Raw genomic sequence first — 14,390 nt, forward strand, 5'->3', positions numbered from 1 at the left:
CTAATTTTAGCATTCATCCCTATTACTGTGGTGTTCTAATCTAGCCCATTTTAAACAAAGATAAATGGGTCAAAAATGGAGGCTCTAAGAAGCAGATCCATATGGTCACCCGGCAGTCTTACTCTAGTTTCTACAGGACAAATGAAGACTTATGATCAAAGTATCTTGTTCTAAGAGATGGCAATTAAAAATGCACTTTTGTCCACTTCAAACAAAATATCATGTTGTTATGGTTATGATCATGACATCAAAAAGCTCAAGTGGAGGAAATAGGAAGGCAACGAGAAAAAGGAAAAGTTTTTCCTACAATTGTACATTCAATGGTTTATGTTTCCATAGTCCCTCATGAAGAGTAAATATCAAAGACTTACTTCTGCCCTTAACTGCTGCTGTTCCATTGCAATGATGGAGGCCTGGGGGCTTGTAGACATATTTTCCTCTGGCTCTTTAAAACCTGGTGCATTCCCCACATCTCCACTCACAAAGCTTACAACATTTTCAATCAAAGTGTGAACTCCCAAAGACTTGGTAAGATCAAAATCAGACTCAAAGGAGTAAGAAGAGTTGCACAACCAGTCTCTGCTGTGTTTCAAGCGAGCCCAAGAGTCGCTCAGGGACTCCAGTTGACTGAGCACTGGACCTACATACAAACAAAACAAACAAGCACCAATGGCAACCAAGTAGAGCAAACATTCTGAGACTACAAGAGGGCTGAGTGCTGTTACCATACCAACTGGTGAGAAATGGATACTTATGTTTGAATACATGCATGCATTAAGTGAATCTGAGCAAAATGCTTTGGTAAAAACAACAAACAAAAACTCCAGCAATGTAAGAAAATAAAAGGAAAGCCCTGCTTGATGTACCAGTGTCTCTGTAAGTGCTTTAGCAACACGCTGCCACAGAAAAAGGAAGGCAGAAGCTGCTCTCAAAATGCTTAGCTTAAAATGCTCTGCAGTATTAAACCAGACCATCATTTATGAACAAAAAGGAACTAGGCACTTAGGACACTACTGGTAAAACCTAGTAGTAATAGGACTTCATCTGATTAAACATCATCATTGCAAAGAGTAAGTTAAGATTGTGCAATGTCTACGTATCTGCAATAAAACATTACCAAAAAAATGAATATAGAAGGGCAAGTAAACTTACACAAAAAGGAAACACAAATGTTACCCTTTGGGTTTCATTAATATAAGGAACACTTTCACTGTGTCAAATGAATACTTATTGTAGGTTGTGAAACTCCTATATTGAGGAAGCAAAGTTTCACAGACAAGAATATGTACTATTTACTGTAAGATGATATTTATATAAAATTACCGAAGGGTGTCACAATAGTTGCTAAACATACCATTAGTTTTGCCAGTGGGCATTTTATAGGCTAAAATCTTTAGACAGCAAAAATGTTAATATGTTTGAATACAACAATGACTGTCAAAGTCGTATGTCAATATTAGCTTTAAATAAATATATAAATGTCCAATTCTTGTTACAAGCTTTGTCTTTTTTAATTTTTAAATTTTACTTACAAATTTATCCTTAACTTACAAATGATCCTGGGTACAGGAATTAGATTAATCATAATCCTTGGCTCATGATATACATTGGTATAATCATTGGTCCATGCATGGCCTGCTTCTGTATTTATATTTACTTATAACAAATGTGAATATAATAAATGTGAACCTAAGAACTAGAAAACGACAGTAACTTTATCTTTCTATCTGTCCCGCCTCCAACCCATCTCTCTCTCCCTGTATCCTCCTACCTAAAGCTTTTATTACCCCTAGGCCTGAGTTTATCATTCCTTTGCTTTCATTGTTATCAAATAATGTTTTATCTTATATGTATTCCCAAGACAAATAATGTTTAGCTTTAGTTGTTTTTGACTTTATAAAAAAGTATCATTTTATATATACATTTTGGACATACTCTTTTCATTCAATATTGTATTGCTAATATTAATGCACATTATTTCATGTGGCTATGATTCATTTGTTTGAGTGTTGTATAATATCCTATCATGTGAATATACCAAATTTCTCTATTAGGAATGCATCTTTAGGTAACCAATAAAATATGCATTACAAAAATTATATTTGTTATATAACTAGATGGAAAAGATCTGGGAAGAGAACTACTTAAACACTAATGCCCACAGAGAGAACAAACTAATACAATACTGATTGCATAACTTATTTTTGAATTACTACCCTGGTAACAGTAAAACCTCAGGACTTTAAAATTCATAACAGGCAGATAATATAAAGTAACTATGAAATAATTATATGCATTCTATCAAACAATTTGGAATGGTAAAGAATATATGGTTTATCTGCCTTTGCAAGAATTTTTTGCACGTTTTTGTAAGAATTCTTAAAAATTAAAAAATGCTGAATTTTCAGTTTTACTGAACATGAAAAATAACCAATCTGAAAATTTCCTCAAATTGCATAGCTGAATATTTTTCATATAAAATAGAAAAGAGGGAAAAAATCCAAAGAATAATGTTATGGATGTAAAAGGTATTAAATTAAAAATTATAAAGAATAAAGTAGGGGTTAAGGGGAAAAAAAAAAGAATCATTTTCCATTTCTTTAAGCACCCCATATTCAGAATCTGGTTTTCTCTTTAACTTAAAAATAACAGTTTTTGGCTCTTTGCATTGAGCTTGTTTGTTCAATAATAAAACTTCATAATAAAAATTCTTCTGTTTTCCATAACTTATAAATTCTTTTTCAAAATGGAAATAAAAAGTGCAATGAGCTAGTGTTAGAACCAAAAAGAAAAGAGACCTTAAAGATTAGTCCAATTTCCTCAAACAGAGGCTCAAAGAAATTGATCTGCTAAATTAACACTAATTCCTTATTTTTATGGGAAGTGGTCTTACATTTTCCTGTTATTAATCAGCTCACAAATCACTGATCCATGGAAATTTCAACTGCCTGCCTACACTCAGGTTCAATTGTGAAGAATCTACAAATAGTTAATTATATTAATACACTCCAGATATTCTGTGGTATGGGTGTCCAACCCCAAATTAAATCTTCTCTGCAATTTAAAGCAGAGGTCAGCAAACTCTTTCTGTAAAGAGATAGACAATAAATATTTTAGGTTTGGTGGGTAATGAAAGTCTCTGTTACAATTACTTAACTCTGCTGTTGTAGTGTGAAAGCAGCTACAGACAATCCATCAACAAATGAGTGTAGCTGTGTTCCAACAAAACCTGATTTACAAAAAAAGTGGCAGGCCAGATGTGGCCCACCAGCCATAGTTTGCTGACCCATAATTTAAATACAACTTATTAGGTGTATGACCCAAACAAAACTTTGTATGAATAAAATATAAGAAAGAACAGGAAAGACATTTATCTGAAATCATTAGGATAAATTAATAATTGTAACCAAACTATTTAGGCTGACATCAAAAACACTTTGAAACACAAAATTTTACAGTTTGGGAACGAGAGATGAAAGAATGCTAATTCTTTAAAAAGATTACAACAACCTGATAATTTTGATTTGTTCTATATTATTATATCTGAATATAGGAAATACTGTGTCTGAAAAGCAAAATCAAAAGCCCAATTACTTAATATTAATTCAGAGTCACCTACTATAAAAAGAAAATGTAAAGGCCAACAAGAAATTTTTGAGATTGTTTACTTGTCCTTACAGCTTTGGATCTTAAATGGAATTTTCAAAATGAACATGGCAGAGCTGCAATACATACTTTATAAACCATAAAATATGTAGGCAAGCTAAAAGGGGAAAAAAAATTAAAACATGCCATCATGTACTTGCTTGAAGCTCTTCTTTTTTCTGGGGCTCAACTGGCCAAAAAGGAGTAAATACACTACCATACAAGAATCAGAAGACAAAAGGAGAAATATGATACAGAAGACAACATTTACATCTTCTCTTCCTTATATAATCTCATTTGAAATGCACAGATAAAACAGCATTTCACCCATACATGTTATACCACAAAGCACACATATTGATAAATGTTTCTGGTATTATTTAGCAATGAAACCCTAACTTATATTTAAAGACCTAGGGTGGAAAAAAATCAAACCATATAGTATTTTAACTAATAAGGTTCCTGATGTTACTTCTTAAAATTGTTACTTTGGTATCCCCCCATTTTTTCACTCTATCAGCTTAAATATGAAAACTACACTTAAGTAGCTGCAAAAAGGTACTGTCTTTCAATGAAGGATGAGCCCAGTTCTGCACAACTATAGCCCATCTTTCAAGTATTTATCAAAGGATCAAAACACTAACATATTTAACAGATTTTGTCAAGAATTTTGAGAGGCTGTTACGAGAATTAAATAATATGTTTGAAGTGATGAGAACAATGCCTGACATATAGTAGTAAGCAGTTTATAAGTGTTTAATGAATACAGATTTCATATTACCTCTGAAGCACTAGGGAAAAATATGTTTCATTTGTCTCTTCTTAAAGTAACTTATGATATTTTTGGTTTTAAAATTTAGCTTTGATACCTCTAAAGAGCTGAGCAAGTTGGCTATGCTAAATTGATATGCCCATTTTGCTTTACCCCTTTCGACTATATTTGCTTTCTTGGACCAAGAACTTAGACCAATTGGGAAACAGTAACTGGAGTAAGGGAAGAAGGAGCAATCATGGTTCAACAGCATGTATCCTAGTATCCCCAACGCAATTATTGAAATTATAAGCACTAGGTGGAGTCTTTGGAGACATAATAACAGCAGCTGAAATGTGTACACAACCATTAATTGTCATTGATACATCCATTTAGTTTCCAGTAAACGGGACATAATTAAACATTATCTCTAATTTCTCTTACTAGGCTTTTAATAACTCAGGACCGGGACATAATTAAACATTATCTCTAATTTCTCTTACTAGGCTTTTAATAACTCAGGACCGCCAGGTCTAATAAATACAAAAGCTATATAAAGGGGAAAAGTTACATTTCCTCTGCAAAATATTGGAAAGAGTAAACAGCACATAGAAGAATTCTCACTTGGCTGGACATCTGTTGTCCTTCAGAGCTCAAGTCAGAATCAGAACACCTGAATGACTCCAAATAGTTCTCTGACTTGGTAGGTACCTCTGCCCAATTGAAGAAAGGCATATTATGATTTATGGCATCTAGTCCACATTGACAATAAATAAGGAAGGAAGAAAGGGTGGTTTATTTCACCATCGTTTAAAAGTAAAAAAAACACAAACCAGAAAAAAACGAACACCACCCACCCAAAAAAACACATTAAACCGACCTGGTCAGAGGGTAGTCACTAAATATACATGATTTTAAAAAATTCCTTTCACAATATAATCTCCTAAATGTGTCTTCAATATTAATTTCTTTTAAAGAAGGAAATCCATTAGAATAAAATAAAACTATTAAGTGCACACTTTCGTTTAATCCACAAACTCTAGGATTCATGAGCTTGAAAACTATTTTTGTTGCCCTATCTAACATAGCAATTTTCCTTTTTAGTCACCTACTCCTGGAAACAAAGCCATCAGAAAAATTTTTCCCTGGGAACACTAAAATGCAATGATTAGAATAAATTAGTACCACATTAAGTGATATCATGAAAATTTACATAACTAGTCTGCCTCCCTAGTATATCTTCCTTAATGGTAATTAAAAAGAAAACTTTTCCCATGAGATCCTCTGTTTGTTTTTCTGTTTTCAACAAAATAAAGTTAAATGCCTACAAGTTAATAGGTTTCGGTACTACCTTGAGATTTTTGGAGAAGGTAGTTTACCATAAACAAAATTTAGATTGATGACAATTAATTTGTATTTACTTTGATCTAAAACTACAGGAAATCCACATCTACTTCTAGGATAATTGTTTAAAAATTTGAACTGGCAGCAACTCTAGGACAGTAATTTTAAAATGTCATATTAATTCCTCCTAAATAATTAATATTCAAATTCTAGGTCATTCTTAATAACACTAGGTTAACAAGATTAGGTTAACAACTAGGTTAATAGTTCTAGGCTATTCTTAATACTTTCTGTTTTATTCCAAACATAGCTTTGCCACATGCTGACATGGTTAACATAAACTGAATCTCAAATTTCCATAGGAATGATAGGAATCTCCATAGGAATGATAAAGATTTGAGAGAAAAGAATAATTTTAGCCAATAGACTATCACTTATAATTAATATAGTAGGAAGCTCTTAAACTACAGGTTGGATCCCTTATGCTAATCAATAAGTTTGGAGCCATCTTCTCTCTAGTACCAAATGATATGCATTCATTCACATAACACAGAAATTTTAGAAACAATAATCATCTGAGTTGACCAAAAACAGGAAGGTAAATTTGTTCCAAAAATTTATTTCCTAAGTCAAGTGGTTAAGGAAAAGGATACTCTAGTTAATTATGGCACATGAATTGCCAATTTTCAAAGAATTAGAAAATAAAATACATACTGCACATTATACTATCGTTTAATTTCTTTAATGTCACAAACACCCTATAATTTTTTTTACAAACCTAGTAACTTTGATATGTTATAGTCTCAAAAGATTTTTCAATAAAGTACCAGCTCTAGTCTTTATTCCTAATAGTCCAGAAAAATCATTTATGTATTCTGATAATAATTAAAGGACAGTCTACAAAAATACCAACATTTCTTCTTCTAAGTTATAAACACAAAAATGAAAAATTGTGTGTGCATTTCTTCCCCTCATTCCTGTTTTTTTTCTGGGGGAAAGGGTGGCCTAACATTCTGCCAAGGAAGCTATCAAGAGAGGAGTTTCATTTTGAAATATAAAAGATTTAATAGCATGAAAAAAAATTTTCCCCTACAGGCTTTTAGAAACTGCCAGTAGTGTCAATTTTTAACATTTCACGTTTTCATAACCACAGTATAAACGGGTTTAATAAAAGTCAGTTAATAGAGAACAATACTTAGAGAGTTTTTAGTTATTCTAGGATTTGTATTATTTAAAACTGCTGTTCGTCCCATCCATGTGCACATATAACCAACAGCTAACTATATTATTCCCTAAGACAGAGCTACTAACAAGTGAACTCTTGATGACACTTTAAAATTGTTCCACGTGGGAAATTTTTTTATTTAGAAATCATATAGTTCATCTATTTCATGCTTTGTCTTAAGAGGCAAAGAGGAAAACTAGAAACTTTCAACTTGAACGTGTGTATGTGTGTGCAGGAGGCAAGTGGGGTAAAGAGTTCTCCCTGTAACAGCATTTAAACTATAGCAACTCTAACATCACTGAGCTAAAACATGGCAAATTCTGTACATAACCCCTTTTCCCCCCCATAATTGTTCCATAGGACTTTTAATAAGTCAAAACACATGGAAAATGAGAAACAGAGCTGATTATTAACTTCTAGACATTCCTAGATTTTAAAAGGGTATATATTTTAAAGAAAATGATTTTCCATTTAACTCTTCTGATAAAATGTTTCTAAATTTTTTTGCAATAACATTTCAATGACAATCAGATCCAAATACATCAGATATAAAAACAGCTACTTAATTTAACGAGATATTTAACATGTCTTAATACTCACCTCTCTTTCTATGAGATGATGCCAAATCCAAATCAACATTTCGTCTTCCACTCTATTACGTTAAAAATAAATAAAATTTAGTTGTGAAAAGTATTTTAAGATTAAGAGTTAATAGAGTATTAGTAAAAAATTATATAATTATAGCAAAGTGCTACTTATTCACCAGTCAAGTCAGACTAACAAAATGTCTAAACATCCACTGAAAACAGCTCTAACAAAGTCTAGGCACATAACTCTCAGATACTAAAACTCAAAGTCAAGATGTACATTAATTAATACTGTAAAGTAGCAGAAGTTTTTCTGTGTTGTCACCTTTTCTTCTTTGGAATCTTCATCTTTTATCTTCTAAAAACGTATTAATACCCTCTGGATACCTAAAGCCCCTATAGCAAAGTCGCACTTTCCAAAATTACTATACTTGCTCTATCCTCACTTTCTGCTCTTTTCAAAACTCCCACTAGCCTTGGCTAGGTATTTAAAGGAAGAGAATCTGCTGAATCCACACTAACAAAAATAACATAGTCCTAATCCTTCTGGTAGTATTTTAAAGTTTTTTAAATGTTTTAAAGAACCTAGTAAAATAAAGAAACCTCAAATTGGTGAAATGGCCGACAGCTTAATAAAACAGTGAAGGCTTCCAGGAAGAATAGAAGTAGGTTTCTGTGTGTGTGTGTGTGTGTGTGTGTGTGTGTGTGTGTGTGTGTGTGGTGGCAGGGCAGTGTAGACAACTCTACTCTACTCAAATGTACAGCCAACCACACTCAAACTCTAGATGACTTAAATTTATGCACACTTGACATTATGGTCTTAGAAATTTCAATTGTACTCTATCACACAATAAAAATATTGGTGGCAAAGAAGAAAGGCTGCATAAGTGACAAAACAGATCCATTTAGGAAATGTAGAAAATCTTTACTTGGTCACACAGACAGACACCTGCGTGTACACACACACACACACACACACACACACCAGAAATGAGTATATACTCAGGCCATTTGGTGCTGGACAAAACATGAAATGGTCATCACAACAGCTCCTGAAGATATCACTGTGTGCCATGCAATAAAACATTTTTATCATACAGTACCTTTGCCATGAGGACTCATGGAAGAAATTTATCTCGGGCCTCAGAACCAGAAATACCTGTGTTTCCCTTGAACAACTGGTCTCTTTTTATCTTTTAGATACTATGAATCATGTAACTCATTATGCTTTTCCTGTTTGGTGGCCCACCTCTAGCAGAACACCACAGGATATGTGCTGAGGTGTGCAAATCTTACACCCAATGCTTTATTTTCTTCTTAGTTTCTTTCAGCCCTAATTCATTCCTTAATTTATCTTTTTATAAAGTATTCATTTTTGTACATCACATCAAATCCTTTGTGAAATGAGGAAGGTAGGAGTTAAACTTCAGTTTAACTGTTTACTTAGGTTTCTTCTCTGTTTACTAAGACAAAGAAGTAAATAATATACAACATAATGCTTTTTATGAAAGGAGATTAAAACAAAGATTTAGCATGAAACTGGTTAACTTTAGTTATTTTAAGAAAGCATTTCATTCACTAACAATTCAGGATAAATGAAGTACTACTAGACATCAAGGATATGAACGGTAATCCTAAATAACCTCAGACAGAAGGATGATATGTTTCAGCTGGAAAAACCTAAACTGCCCCCACTGCTTGCTACTCTTCATCTATACCAGGCTCTCTGAAGCTGAAGGCCCAGCCCAGGTGTCCCTTTTGTCTATAACAGAATCTGCTCTCTCCGGTTCTTGACTTTTCCACTTTTTATGATACTATCTTTCTAAATATTCCATAAGGAAAGATAATCAAGAGTCAACCTTTTTCAAAAATGTGTTTATTAATCTTTTAACAAACAATTCTGCAGAAACTAAATGAACAATCTTTTAATTAAATCTAGATTCAACCCACTTCTCAATATTGAGCTGTCTATTGTTTTGAAAACATAATTTTCAAAATGTTTTATATTGTATTAACAAACTTGTTCTTCACAACAATCCAGATGATATAATTACAACAGGTAGTATTATTCCCCACCTCAAAAATAAAGAAGCTAGGGCTCAGAAAGGTTACGCGTCTTACCCCAGATCAAAATCAATAGTTGAGTCTTAAGCCTATTGTGACTAATTCAGTTCCATTGTTTGTTTCCAAAAAAGATGCCACTTTGACTCATCTTTTACCTTTTCATCACAGTTGAATTACCAATTATGCTTTGCATATTCTAGAAGATATCAGGGGCATTAAAAAAAACAAACAAACCTTAGACCTTCTAAGAGGTCTACTGGAAAGAAACACTAATAATCCATAAGTTTAACATGAAACAAACCACTATGGTTTATTAGAGTTACTAACAAACTGCTATGGAAATAACAGTGAGAATCACTATGAATAATCTTGGGAAAGCTTTCTGGAAGAGATGACATTTTAGCCAGTCCTTAAGAGAGAGACAGGACTTCATCAACGAAACCGGGAGGACATTTCAGGCAAACAATGCTTGAACAGAGGCTCAAGAAGTTTTCTTATGTTTGGGATCTGGCATATGGACTACTATGGCAAGAATGCAGATTACTGCAGGAAAAAACTGGCTCCAAAAGCAGACAGGCAACATTTTCTAGACTCTCTGATTTCTGGATAGGCAGTGTAGTCAATGAGGTCTTTGAATAAGAAGGGAGCACGACAAGCAAGTGTTTTGTCGTCTGTGCCTTCAAGAGCTCTAACTTTGGGAGCAGTGTATAAGGAGAGAGGCAGGAGAAAGTAGGAAGATACATCTGAAAACTACCAGTCGGGCAACAAGGGCCTGAAGTAAAAAGTGGAAAGGACAGAATGGGCACAGAAATTTTACCAAAATCAATAAAACAGTCATTCATTCATTCATTCATTCATTCACTCAAAAAATATTTAGTGACTGCCTACTGTGTGCCAGACACTATAGATGCTTGGGATATGGCAGCGAATAAAATAGCAAAAATTCCTGTCCTCAAGGAGCTTATATTCTATTGTAGGCCAACAGAAACTAATAAACATAACAAGTAAGTGAATTATGTTAGGTGCTGTGGGGGGGGGAAGCAGAGCAAGGAGAGGCAGACAGGGAGTGAATATGCGGAATGGAGGGTAAATTGCAATTTTAAATAGAGTGGTCAGGGTACGCCTCATTGAAAAAGTAACATCAGAATGAAGATTTGACGTGAGGGAATTCGCCATGCAGACAAAAGTATTCCAGTCAGAAGAAAGAGCCAAGTAAAGCCCCAAAGGGGAAGCTGTGTGGTGTGTTCGTGGAAAAGCCTATTCATGGCAGGAGAGTCACTGAGGAGAGCAGTGTCACAGTAGATCAGAGGTAGTGCAGCCAGGATATGTAGTCTTGTAGGCCCGTGTGAGGACTTAGGCTTCTACTCTGAGAAAAAGTGAAGTCTACTGGAGGTTTTGAATAGAGAAGTAACATGATCTATGTTATAAAATTATCACCGAGTTGGGAGACTAGATAATGAGACGATGGACAGAGAGGAATCTCACTAGACTACAAGACTGGGAACCTGAACTGGCAGCACAAAGATACTACTGGGAATGAAGAACAAGAGGAGGAAGAACAAACAAACATGATGGTACAATGAAACTTGAACACACTATTTGACCTTCCTTAGATTCTTAGAATTTTCTTTTAAACAACAGTTTTTTGTTTAGGTGGCACTTTTATGAAGTCAGGTTTCCAGCCTTGATAGTTAATAGTACCACCTGCTAAGATAGGCAATATGACAGAAGGTTTGGGAGAAAGACGTGTTTATTTTTGGATAGATTAAGAATGGGGTAATCTGATATGCTCAGATAGAATATCCATCAAGGAGTCAGATACATGCATTTGTAGTTTTCTTAGGAAGAAGTCAGAGCTAAAGATAGAAATCTGGGAGTCATTCACACATACATGGAAAATATCTATGCAATATAGTTATCTCATTTCTCTTTAAAAAGTTTTTTATATGTCTAAACAAATGTATATTACTTACTCTAACCAAAGCCTTATGTATCTATACCTTGAAAACAAAAATCCTTCTTTACTGAATCTAGATATACCTACCAGTGCGTAACCCTCTTCATCTGATTCAGGCTGAGACAAATCAGATTCACTCCTCGATTTGATCAGTCTATAATTTGGACTTGCGTGGACTAGCCGGCTCTCTGCAGTAAGACTTTCACTCCTGTCTCATATGCACAAAGAAAAGTTTTTCGATTTGGGACTGTTAGTGAACATAAAATTGAATGGAACTAGCAGCATAGATAATACACACACAATGAGGAGTAATTATGTCCGTTGATGGGAAATCCTAACTAACTCTTGTCTAAGCACAAAGCCCTTCTCAATTACATCAAAATAATTTGCATGCCACTAAATTAGAGGCATGCAAATAACCTCATTATGTTTCTCAGCTACTATTGTTTATATGTACGAAAAACTGTACCTCCTCATTTACTCAGAAATCAGTATTACTCTTTACATTACTTTTAATTCATCTCGGTCAATTTGCAATTCTTCCTCGATGCCTGTGTTAATTTCAGAAGAATACACTAACTTCGAGAATAATCCATTTCCGTGCATAAAGTAACAAAGGGAGGAGAGTAATGTTTTAAGTTTCTAGTCAATCCCACCTGGTCATAAGTCCACCCCCTTCAGAGGCACTTGTTGAAGGTTGCTGCAACTGTCCTTCTTCCCTTCGCTTCTGAAGCTCTTCGATCACAGGACTTACTCCTAATATTAAGAGGGCACACCGATGGATCACGGAGTTGCAGGCAGCAGTGTACACATCCTGACCCTCAGGAAGGTCTGTGCTGACCCTTCGCTCTTGCTGAGACTGAGGAGATGGATCATCAGCTCGAGCCCCAGACCCTGCCCCACTGTTCATTCTATCTCGATCTCGGCTACGAGCTACTTCACGGGCTGAGAGGAAACACTGAAAGATTTCTGTAACATGCAACACAAAAACAAGGTCTTAACACATGGGGAGAGAAGAGCAAAAAAAAAAGAAAAATAACAATAAAAATAGTCAAAATGTTTGGACCAAAAACTTACTGAAAGAGGGAAAAATTGTTTTTTAGACATTAAACACAGCATAGTAATAACTAAGTTAAAATTATGTCAAAAATACATGTAAAACATTAAACTTTTCATGAAAATCACAACAGGAAATACTTATGCCTTTACAGAATTTAGATTTGGTTGATTTTTGTTTCTCCTCTTATTTCTGAATTTGATCAGTGGTTTTCAAATGTGGTCTCAGACCAGCAGCATCAACATTATCTGGGCACTTGTTAGAAATAAATGCAAATGATAGGGCCCATCCCAGACCTTCAAAATCAGAAGCTCTAGGCATGGGGCCAGCAGTCTGTGTTTTAATAAGCCATCCAGCTGATTCTGAAGTCCACGAAAGTTTGAGAAACACTGGATTAGATCAAAATAACTGCTTATATTCATGATCTTAGTACGAACAATGTCAGGTTACAAAACAAATAGTCAAAATGGAAGCTGCACTAGTTATAATGAAAAGGCCTCTTTTCCCTTCCAAATTCCATATAATATTTAACACCTACACTTTGCTGTATTTTGAACACATTAATTAAATAATCACAACCACTAAAGGTCTTTGCTGAAACAGAATGTGGCTACAATATATGGCCAAGATTGCCTTGAGAGTCAAATGGCATCACCAGGAATGTCTACCTGATGCCAACTCTTCCCAATTTATAACAAAAAGGCAGTGGGTATAACAAGGTTCCGATGCAGTGGTACATATACTTCACAACAGAAAAACGTTTTTTTGCTCAAATACGAAGTGAAGAAGGTATTGTTAATGGGGAACCAAGGCAGAAAAGTTGGTAAAACACTAGATTCATCTGTTCACATAGAAGTATAAACTTTAAAATTGATCTGTGTATTTTACAGAATTATTATAATATTTTCATTATGCTGTTGAAATCCCTTATATCTCTAAAAACCAAAGCAACAAATGCAGTCTAGAGATAGAAATCAGTTAAAGTAGTTAAGAATGGACATTGGAATTTGGGACAGACCTGGTTTTAACTGCAGCTGCTACTAACTGTGGCCCTAGGCACATAATTTTGCCTCCTTAAACCTCAGTTTGCCCATCTTAAGAACAGGGTCATACTAGGATTCCTAAAACTGTTGCGCAGATCATGAGTTAATCCATGTGAAGCATTTGACTCAGTGCCCAGTATATAACAGGTGCTCAAAAACTGTAGCTAGTTTAAAAATTATTACTCCCCAGATGACTATTATGCTTTCTGTTACTACATTTGAGGGCTACACTTTGCTACTATTTTTTCCCTTTTGGCCTTAGTTTTCAGGAATTTCTAAGCTTAGTTTTAAATTCAACCACAAAAGTTCCCTCAGCCTAAGTTTTTAAAATAAAATTATTCTCCCTCCCCATCTCCAATCCCCTTTTCTTCATTTATATTTTTCCTCGTTTTAATGGTTTTTGGTCTTGTTTTGAGCCACCCTCAAAATCATTTTTAGAAGTATCCAGAACACAAATAAACTGATGATAAAGTGTCAAATTGATTTATATACACAGACAATCCCAATAGCAACTGCATAGCTGGTCATAACCTTATAGGCTACAAAATGAACACACGCTTTAACCAAAGTGAATACATTCTTTAACTTAAAATAGCCAAATCACTCGAGATAATAACGAATGTTTTAAAAGCTTTGATAGTTCTCTTTAAATATCTAAGTGATTACCTTTAAAAACTACTATAGCCTTGGAATATAAAAATATGAAAACGGTATTTA

At 34.3% G+C, this 14,390-nt stretch overlaps 1 protein-coding gene across 1 annotated transcript in view; it reads right to left on the reverse strand.

The window, feature by feature from the left end:
- HERC1 (HECT and RLD domain containing E3 ubiquitin protein ligase family member 1) overlaps positions 1-14,390 on the reverse strand; it is a 175,389-nt gene that overhangs the window by 82,166 nt on the left and 78,833 nt on the right. The window contains exons 23-26 of the mRNA XM_081047817.1: positions 12,230-12,569; positions 11,661-11,781; positions 7,566-7,617; positions 372-640 (exon numbers count right to left, since the gene is read on the reverse strand). Of these exons, the coding sequence (XP_080903943.1) occupies positions 372-640; positions 7,566-7,617; positions 11,661-11,781; positions 12,230-12,569 (782 nt within the window). The remainder of the gene's footprint in view (positions 1-371; positions 641-7,565; positions 7,618-11,660; positions 11,782-12,229; positions 12,570-14,390) is intronic.

The sequence above is a fragment of the Rhinolophus hipposideros genome, assembly GCF_964194185.1.
Source record: "Rhinolophus hipposideros genome assembly, chromosome: 5".
NCBI classification, from domain to species: Eukaryota; Metazoa; Chordata; class Mammalia; order Chiroptera; family Rhinolophidae; genus Rhinolophus; species Rhinolophus hipposideros.